At 42.9% G+C, this 10,580-nt stretch overlaps 1 protein-coding gene across 1 annotated transcript; it reads left to right on the top strand.

Annotated features, from left to right (window-relative positions):
* The first annotated feature begins 309 nt into the window (after positions 1–309).
* On the top strand, positions 310–996 carry LOC107046532 (ATP-dependent DNA helicase PIF1-like). Its single transcript, XM_015269157.1, has one exon. It carries the CDS (start codon positions 310–312, stop codon positions 994–996), a length of 687 nt encoding a protein of 228 aa, XP_015124643.1.
* Positions 997–10,580: the final 9,584 nt, after the last annotated feature.

Genomic DNA, 10,580 nt, shown 5'->3' with positions numbered 1-10,580 from the left:
GAAACTCACGCGTGAGGAAATGCGTGATGTTGAACTCATCATAATTGATGAAATATCAATGGTTTCCAACACTACTCTTTTGTATATCAATCAGAGGCTCATGGAAATATTTGACACATTTGAAGAGAATGATGGTTGGTTTGGTAAGCAACACATCCTCTTTTTCGGGGATTTGTTTCAACTTCCACCTGTGCGCCAAGATCCACCTTATGTAAAGTTATCATGGATTGAGGTAGAAAAACGATGTGGATCCGTGTGTAGTATAAATATGTGGGTAGATCTATTCAAGTCTATGAGTTAACGATAAATATGCGGCAACAGAAAGATCGAGCTTATGGAGATCTTCTTTCCCGATTGAGAGTTGGTGCAATCACGGCTGAAGACATGAATTTATTGGAAACTCGAAAATTCGATATAAAATCACCGAATACAGTAAATCGAGTTTGTCTCCTTCCTTCGTACATGAAAAATTTGCCTCCAGATATCGTGTGTTTACTGGCAATCCGTAAACAATGTGAATGCTTGAATACTATCATGTTGGAAGAGCTTCCCACTGATAAAATAGTACTTATGGCTGAAGACTCAATTGAAGGTCGTAATCCCAGACTAAAAGCGGCGGCTAAGAGAATCCTCGCCAAGGCGGAAGAAGATGACCGGTCGTCTACTGGCTTGGCAAAAATCATAACCATTAAAATATGGACAAAGTTTATGATAATACGAAACATTGATGTTACCATTGGTCTGGTGAATAGAACGATAGGAGTTATAACTTCCGTCTCCAAATGTATTGACAAAGCAGTGGAGCAGGTCCAGTCGATAACCATACGTCTATCATCCGGACAGGAATGTCAGATTGAGCGTATGGATGTAAAGTTCGAGATTATGAAAGAAACTTACATTACAAGACGCCAGGTTCCGATTTCTCAGAGTTATGGAATTAAAATTCATAAGAGTCAGGGATTGAGTTTACATAATGCTGTCATGGATGTGGGGTAGACAATATTTTCTTCCGGTCAAACATATATTGCTCTTTCAAGGGTATCTACTCTGGAGGGGATTCATTTAATAAATTTCCATCCATCATCAGCGAAAGCCTCCACAGCAGCCATTGAGGAATATAATAGACTCCGAGCTGAATTCCGATCCGACTTAGCGCAAATCCCTTTGCCTCATAAATATTGGCCGAAGGAATGGGACACCCAATGGGCGTTTGGAACTGGATCTATTGACGAGACGAATATTAAAAAGGAAAAAAATGATGTTAAGCCATCTGTTAACGGTTTGTGTAATGCCGACGGTCGCTCCAGTTATGCAAATGCAGTCATTCAATATCTCTTCCATTCTTCTATCATATGTAAAGAAATATTGCAAACCCCTGAAGGTGAGGCAGCAGTGATTCGTGAATTCCTCCGCAAATACATAAAAGGATCAGAGGTTTTAGATGCTAGCATGCTGAGGCAGTTTGCAGGAGGTCCACCGTGCCCAGAAAATGAGCAGGATCCAGTCACATTTTTAGAATATATGGGCAAAATGTTGGTGGTCTACGAAAACATATCCAACAGAATCTAAGTCATCTCGATAGATGTAAGTCATATGATTATACGAAGACTTACAATGTGAAGAATTTGTGAATAACTATATCAATAAAAGATACAAAGCAACCGATAGCTTTGGATAAATTGATGAATAAATCCTTTCCTCATTGGACTGATGTCGTTCAATATTATGATACTTGTGGACATATCACAGACTTCTCACGTAAAACAAATATAAGTGGTAGTAACGCAGTCGCTATTGTCAAAATAGACATTTTTATGTACAATAAAAAAAATATCAGACAGTAAACTAGCAATTGGAAGATAAAAGCAGTTCCAACAGCTGTAGTGAGTATATGTAATAAGTCGTATTGCGTCAGCTGTGCTGTATTATACAGCAATGTAGAGATGAATGATCACTACACTTGCTTGTTGAGAGATAAAAAAAAGTGATTGGATACATGTCGACGATTTAAGCATTACAAAAATGCAATGGCCGAGAAACTCTAAAGTGGTTTATTTCTTGTTATTGGAATAATGTAAAGCCAAAAAATTCAAATAATATTCCGATGGCGAGGAGGATATCCATAGTACTAAAATCACAGCATATCGCTGTCCCAGAAGTACCTAACCTGTCAATCGTCATTAGTCGAACGAGAAAAAGCCTAGCAATTCTCTTACTTAAAACGTGATGCTATCCTTGAGAGAATTCATTGGAATTCTTCCGAGTCCTCCATTAGTACTCATATTTCATAAATTATTGAAATCTTGCCAAGGAAAAATTTCCTGAAGTGGCATCGTCAGGTAACCGGTTCAAAGCGTTGTTCTTGAAGTAGGAAAAACGGTATAAGAAATGAGACGGTTTAGAAAAATTCAAAGAGAATCGTCCCCTCATTTCTCCTCATTTCTGTCAATAATCGGTGATATATCTGTCAATAATTAAAATTTAAAAAATGACTGAAATGGGCCAAAAAAAAAATTTTTTTTTTAAAGCGCCAAGTAACGATTTCGACGTACTGTGGTTGAAAAAATTCAAGGTTCTGTTATTGAAAAAATGTTGAAAAATTTCAAAGTGCCGTTGTGGAAAAAATGTTGGAAAATTTCAATGTGCTGTTGCTGAAAAAATTTCACGACCTCATTTGTTGTTTATTGACCTTGATGAATTAAAAAAAAAAGGAAAATAACAAAGGACGCCATGTTCTTGAAGTTGAGCAGGACATATTTGAGGACGATAAAGTTTTTTACAGGAATGATACAAACAATCAGGGTTTTTACTCGTACATTCAAAGGTTTTTTTAGTTTCGCCTTATTAATTCCAACACCGTATAGCTAATCCGTATGAGTCATCGAAGGTTGACAAGGGTCATAAAAAGTGTGGTTATTTTGAGAGGTTAATTACAAAGAGTGGAAATATGAGCGGTTTCTCGAAAAGAAATGGTCAGAAAAATATTCAGCACCAACGTACTTGGCGCGGTTTTTTGAAATGCCCAATGCGGCATTTCAAAAAACAGTGGGCATTATCTCGATACCACGGCACTCTACTACTAGAATTGAGGCCATGGCCGCTTGATTCTGTCTTCCTTCGCTCTTCACCTTCCGTGGCTGTAGTCTGATCGCTGTCGTTTATATGATCAATATATGTGGACGTCTGCATGGAAAGGGACCACTTTGTCGATTCTATTTTCCGAGATATTCACGTTTTTCGCTTGTCAACTCCCATTTAAACCCATGTTAAATTATTTTTTCGATCGTCTATAGCGTCGTCACTCTGTACGCTATCAAGTTCATTTTTGGCTAAATGTGCAGAATCAGATCAAGATTATCGGCATATACATAACTCTAATAGTGTCAGAGTGGTCCCTTTTCATGCGGACATCCACCTATATTGATAAAAATAATGTCATAATATGTGATAGTAGGCAAGGACAGATTGTTGAAAATTCGTTCAGATACAATGCGATATAAGTTATCATCCCAGAATATCTATGTCTGCCAGATTTAGGAAAATGTCAGTGTGCCGCAGAATGATTCCCAAGTTTCTATAGACAACTAATACGAAAGACTCGAAGACCGGGTTTCACATTCAAGATAGTAGTGGTAGCAGTAGCAGTACCGGACATCTATCTCTTTTTACTGTACTGCAGTTCGGTAATTTATTTCGAAACCCATGCTAACAATCATTCATGCTAACGATCCCATGCTAACGATCATTCATGTAAGAATCAAAAACCGCGCCAAGTACGTTGGTCCTGACTATTTTTCTGACCATGTTTTTTCGAGAAACCGCTCATATTTCCACTCTTTGTAATTGACCTCTCAAAATAGCTACACTTTTTATGACCCTTGTGACCCTTCGATGACTCATACGGATTAGTTATACTGAGTTGGCATTAATAAGGCGAAACTAAAGAAACCTTTGAATGTACGAGGAAAAACTCTGATTGTTTGAATCATTCGTGTAAAAAGCTTTATCGTTCTTAAATATGACCTGCTCAACTCCAAGAACTTGGCGTCCTTTGTTATTTCCCTTTTTTTTAATTCGTCAGGGTCAATAAATAACAAATGAGGTCGTGAAATTTTTTCAGCAACAGCACGTCGAAATCGTTACTTGGGGCTTTTTTAAAAAATTTCTTTTTTCAGAAAAAAGCTACAGCAAATGCCTCATTTCAACCAGGTCAAATTAAAAATGTAGAACTGAGAATGAAATGTTTTCACACATTCATTTCTCTTCAATTCTTAACAATTCCATACAAGAAAGGAAAAACTCATTCCTTCACACTTTTACTTTTTTCTTACCTCTGTTTCTGACCTATACTTCCGACTCCAATTTCTGACTTTTTTCTGACTCTTATGTCTGATGCTTATTTCCTTCACCCTTATTCTGATCCTTATCCTGATTCTTATCCTGACCGCATATGACGTCCGTTATCACCCCATATGACCTCTATCTGACCCTCATATCACTCTAACATGGTCTCAATACGACCTCAACATAAAACCCATATGAGTCTCATCTGATCTCCATACTATCCTCATATGACATATATGACTCTTATCACCCTCATTCTGACCTATATGAACCAAAATTTATAGTAAATCCTATCGAAAATCTCATGAAATCCTATACGAAATCCTATATAAAATACAGTAGGAAAATCCTGATAAGGAATCCTATAGAAAATCCTATAAAATATCCTATAGGAAACATTATAGGAACGTGGTTATGTCATAGGTACGTGGTCCGTACCAAACTGTAAAAGATACTTGGATATCCTTAAGCAAAAAGTGAGATAACTCTACATTATTGGATACTATTGATAATCATTTATACTGTCATTTCCCGTGATAATCAGTGAAATCACATTTTTCAATTACTCATTATTTGAATAGCGAAATATTCATATAATGACTTTCGATCTAATAAGTGGTGATAAATTTTCCCACCCCCCACGGCTGATTAAATATGTAATAGAAATTTTCCCATTACTGATTAATCAACCAATGAAAATTTTTCCACTCCCCGTTATTCATTAGAAAAATAATGAAAACTTTCCCATCTTTTATTACTGATTGAATTATAAAAACATCAGGAAAATTTACTATTAAACAATTACTGGGTAAATGACATTTTTCCATTTTCGACTAACAACGTATTATAAACTTCATTTCTATCATTAGGAACGAATAAAGTATTGAATTACTATCAATATAATTTTGATATTTTACTTATTCCGGCATTCCGTTTGCATAAGCAAATCGTTTGCGTCCTCACAGTTTAAGGTTGTATTGTAGTTCCTTGCTCACTAATAAACGGCGATAATAAACCAGTTTATAATCGCCGTTTATTAGTGAGCTTCTGAAGTGTCTCATTGTATGCCGGATCTGCTGCGACCAGCAATATGGGTACAATGTTCTGCATTGCTGTTCTCCGTGCACAGGTCACACCGTAACTCCTTATATTTTGTAACGTGATATTTTCGAGATTTCGACAGTTCAGCGATTGTCGGGATTTTCCATACGAGAAGTCACTTTATTGGCGAGGCAAGAGTCATTTGATTATTCTTTACGGACTTTATTAATGTGTTATGTATCGAAGCGTTGTCTGACCGTTCATCAGATCACATCGTGGGATGGAATTGGGATTATCACGTAGAGTTGTCCCACTTCAGCAGCCATCGTCTCAAGCTGTTTCGTCCCTCTTGTGTCATCAGTTCTTCGGGACTCAGCGTTTCTGATCTCTTCCGCTGGTACAGCGATCTTTGTTCCTCAGCTAGTACCTCTATGCGTAACATTCCCGCGATGACACACACTGCGTCTTCGGACATCGTCCGGTATGCACTCGCAACTCTGAGGACACTCAGCTGATAGACTGGTGCGATCCTACGTCGCGCTTCTTACAGCTGGAGTACGTCAGCCCAAATAAGGGATGCCATATGTGAGCACCGACGTAACCAATGAAGACAATAGCGCTCATCTTCTTTGCTTTGGCCCTCCTATGTTGGGCATGAGGCGCGATAAGGTAGCTCTAACTCCCGATGCGTTGGCACCCACGTGCTCCACTTGCTGCTTGAAGTTTAGTCGGGCGTCGATCATCACCCCCAGGTATCGGATGAATAGCTGGGAAGTGATTTCGGAAAACCTGACCTGCAGCGTGATTGTCTTACTTTTCTTCCTGCTAATAGTCAGAACGGTTTCTGTCTTAAGTTCTGCCAGTTTCAAGCCAACAGTGTCCATCCAGCGGCGGAATACATCGAAGGTCGTGTCGAAAGGGAAGTTAATCTCCTCCCGGTATTTGCCCACAATGACTACGGCTACATCATCTGCAAATGCCACGAGTTTAGTATCTCGTAGCATTATCAGCTTCAGCAACCCGTCATACATGATGTTCCATAATAAGGGCCCCAATACTGAGCCTTTCGGTACACCTCCGGTGACTTTATACTCCTCGGGAGTACACTCCGTGTCGTACTTGAGGACACTTCAAGTGAAGTAACTGTCGATCATTCTCCGCAAGTATCCTGGTACGTTGAACTTCGCAACTGCCTCCGTGATACGGTCCCACCTGGCCGAGTTGGAGGCATTCTTGATGTCTAGCGTCGTTACCAAAAAGTACTTCTTGATTTCATTGAGCTATCTTTTCCCTGAGATCGCGTCTCTGGCGGTCTCAGCGACAAAGTTTATTGCATCCAGTGTGGATCGGCCTTTCCGAAAACCATACTGATTATCGGTTAACAGAGGTTCAACGGCTGTTTCTATTATTCGGTGGACGATGCGCTCGAGGGTCTTGCTAGCGGTATCGAGCATGCACAGGGGACAGTATGATGAGGGGACGTCCGGTGGTTTTTTCCGTTTCGGGATTAGTGCTAGTCTCTGCTTCCACCTGCCAGGGAAGGTGCCCTTCCTTAGACACTCACTGTATACGTCCACGAACAGCTCCTGCATCGTGTGAATAGCTGATTCCAGCGCGATATTGGACTTGGTGTTACCCACTCTGTTGCAGACTTCCATCAACTCTTCTTTGGTGATTGGTGGAACCATCGTCTCTTCTCCTTGCTCGCTAGTACGATAACATTCTAGTTGTTGCGAGAACAGCACCGCGACGATTTTCTTCATTAGTAACGGGCACTTTGGTGACGGCATCGGTTGACGTTTGAGGCGCGTCATCACCACCTCATATGGTCCACCCCATGGATCGCCTTCCACCTCAGCAAGAAGCTGACTCTAGGCTTGATTTTTACTGTACTTGATGGCTTTGTTAAGTTTCCAGCGTGCCTTCTCATACCGCATCTACAGGTTTCAAAGTTCGGCTTATTATGGCCACGCTGGGACAATCTTCTGGCTACGTTACTCTCCTTCCGTAAGACGGCGATCGCGTCATTCCACCAATAGAACGGTAGATACTGGTTTGTGGTGCGCTTCCAGGTCATGATAGCACTGCAGGCTTTTAGCACTCATTTCATGATGTTATGCGCCTTTTCAGTAGCACTGTTGCCACCGATCGAGCGGTGGTCCAATGCCACCGAATAAGAACTACCATCAAATGTACTTACTCTCCAATCAGTGCAGCTGGTCTTCATCGGAGTTAAGGCGGCTCTCTGGTGAGTACATGTCTCCCATAATATGGCCCGGTTGTCAATTGCAGTGTACACATCCGTTACTCCCTATGAGTCATTTCTCTTCGCAAGAGTGTTGCTCACGAAGGTGAGGTCCATAATTAAGCTCGCCGGTCCCCTAATAAAGGCTGGTTCATTTCCGCTGTTCAACAAGGCCACGTCTAGCGACGACATGGCTTCCAGTAGAGCTAGTCCCTAAGTGTTCGTCTCCTTACTACACCAGTCAACTACCCAGGCGTTGAAATCCCCAGCTATTACCAGTGAGAAGTACTGCCTCGTATCCCCAGTCAGTCTAGCTAGGAAGTCTGTGAACTCATCAATGGAGCGGCTCGACGGCGCGAACGAGCAGTAGAAATGAATTCCATCAACTTTAGCCTTCGCAAACCCATCCAGTATACCACTACTGGCGGTACTCTGGAATGGCCGATTCCCACATGCCCAGGTTGCAGCCTTCCTACTGGCGTCAGTGATCCAGGATTGAGCGCCAAATTGTTGATATGGCTCCGAGATTATGACAAGTTCAAGCTTCAGCTCCCACGCCGTTTGCATGAGCAGATCGTGTGCGTCCTCACAGTAATTGAGGTTGAGCACGCTGTAGCACCTTGCAGTTACTTCGTTTATTATCGCCTTTTATTGGTGAGCTTCTGGAGTGTTTCCTTGTATGCTGGGCACCTGATCCTACCCGCAATATGGGCACAATTTTCTGGATTGCCATCTTCAGCGCACGGATCACACCGTAGTTCCTTCCCGCAGTCCTTAGCCTTATGTCCATTTTTTGCGCACTTGGTGCAGAGCTGCGAACGATCGACTGTGCTCTTGCTTTTGGTGGCGAGATATCCATAGTGCCAGCACATGAAGCACTTGATCGGGCTCTCCACTCTTCCCATGCGGCAGTTCACCCACCCTGTCTTGACTTTTCCATGCTCGCCCAGAATCTTCTTCGCTGCATACGCTGCTAGGGTCATTGAGGCGGTTTGGGTTCCTCCATATGCTTTACGTAAGGACTTGACTGCTCCTAGTATGTGATGCCGTCTTGCTCCCCAGCCGCCGCTTGCAGAACCTTGAGCACCTCCTCCCTCGTTGCGGTTTCGTCGAGGTATCTAATCTCGAGCTCCTCTTGTGGTCCCTTAGCAGCCACCTCAGCCTCGTCTCTGAGAAGATCGAAGATGGTTTTATGCAGCTGAGCGGCCCCGGTCGGTTGCTTTCTTGTTCAGGACGATGAGCATATCCCCCGTTGCAGTCCTGCGCAGTTTGTCGACGCATCGGTATTGGTCGTTAAGTACGTTCTTCTTCACTCGGATGAGGATCTCCTAGTACTTTTCCTTAACCTTTGGACAGATAATCAACGCACTAGGTTTAGGCGTTGGCTTCCAGGTCTTTTTCTTGGCCTCCTTTCGAAGCGGCGGCTCGGGAAGTTGCGTGTCTCATCGCTTTTGCTTCTTCTTCCTGACCGTTTCCCAACCTGGTGGCTTCGCGGGCGACTTAGGTGGCATCGTACTGTAGCCCACTTCTTGCTGCTTGGACTTTTTCGGTGTCTTGCCCTCCGTCCCTAGTGAGCTTTTCAAGTTTCGTTTCCTTCTCTTCCCTTTCCTAATATCACGTGTGGTCTCCTCCACTTCGGAGTCTTTTACCGTCGTTTCGGAGTCCGTCCGTGAACGCGACGCGGGTGGTACTAATAGAGCCTGTACGAACGTAACAATGGGGGCCTGGGTCTTGCTGCGTGCCTCCTCCAAGCTCTTGAGTCGTTTAAATGCGCCATCGATAGATGCAACCTTGGATTTTATCTCCTTCTGTTCATTAATCTTAGCCTGGACAAACTAACGCAAATCTGTTATGAGTTTGTCAAGTCGTGCCCATGCGCGACAATATTCACTCTCCTGTTGAGTCTGCGACTCGTCTCTTCTTGTAGCATGTGAGGCCAAGGAGTCCATCTTTGAGGTACTTGGTGATGATTGGCTTCTCCCACAATCCATGGATCTGGCATCAGCCACAGGGGCTTGCACCCGATCTGAACTGACGGCGGGATTTACCTTGTCAGTGATAGCCAAATGGGAACTTTCTGTTTTTTCATCACTGTGCATTATTAATCTAGGTTGCTGAAGAGGGCCTACCCTATTCACTTTGTTGCAGGCTATTATAGGGAGCCCATCCTGTAGGCTTCTTTTGGAGTTGGACTTCTCTCCCAAGCTGTCCTGAAAGGGGCAGACCTTGGCTTGAACTGCTTCTTAGTTTAGGTACATCCCTTAAGCCCCTCCACCGTCGACAAGGTCCTGCAGTTCGTAGGAGTATGTGGGTGTATATGTGTATTTTTTTTCGAGGTCTTTGGAGTGAGTGTACCTAACCGCACGATAGTGGACAGTAAGAGTGGTAATTACTATCACAACCTGTGTGGAGCCCGCACCCAATAAAAACCCCTCACCTCGGAATTTCCTCCCGACCCTTCATTTCCTCGCAGAACCACTGTTATGTATTACTTCGCGAAGGAGGCCTCAGCTTAGTTTTGAGGCTTTCGCGGCCATGATTAATGAAATCTTTGGCTTCCGGATGGATGCCGCGTTTGGATTCAGCGTTGCGCCGACGTTTCGCAAACATTGCAGTCTGCATCTTCAGGGCTATGAGCTCCGATTCTGAGCTCCGATGTCTAGGGGTAGTCCTTATATGCCTTCCCTTGTGGTGGTGTGGGAAGGGGAGGGGGGGTGGTCAGCGAATCATATATTTTTAATTGATCAGCTGGTCAATTAAAAAAAAAGAGGCCTCAGCTGTTTGCTCTTCCACCATGACTTCATTCAATGTACGTTCCCCTGCCCCACTGAGAAGTTGAGTGTGGATAGGAGGTTCTAATGAATTCCTCAGCTATTCTGCAGCTTTGCGCTTGCGTTCCTCTATCCTGAGCTCCTTCAAGACTTCGGCTGCAAAGTTACTCGTCGCATCC

The sequence above is a fragment of the Diachasma alloeum genome, unplaced genomic scaffold (genome assembly GCF_001412515.2).
Source record: "Diachasma alloeum isolate Michigan unplaced genomic scaffold, Dall2.0 Dall_scaffold_01484, whole genome shotgun sequence".
NCBI classification, from domain to species: Eukaryota; Metazoa; Arthropoda; class Insecta; order Hymenoptera; family Braconidae; genus Diachasma; species Diachasma alloeum.
This window is presented reverse-complemented; position numbering and strand designations above follow the sequence as displayed.

Bases quoted from the DNA above. Each gene is read 5' to 3' on its own strand.
- LOC107046532 (XM_015269157.1), top strand. From the start codon at position 310: ATGCGGCAACAGAAAGATCGAGCTTATGGAGATCTTCTTTCCCGATTG.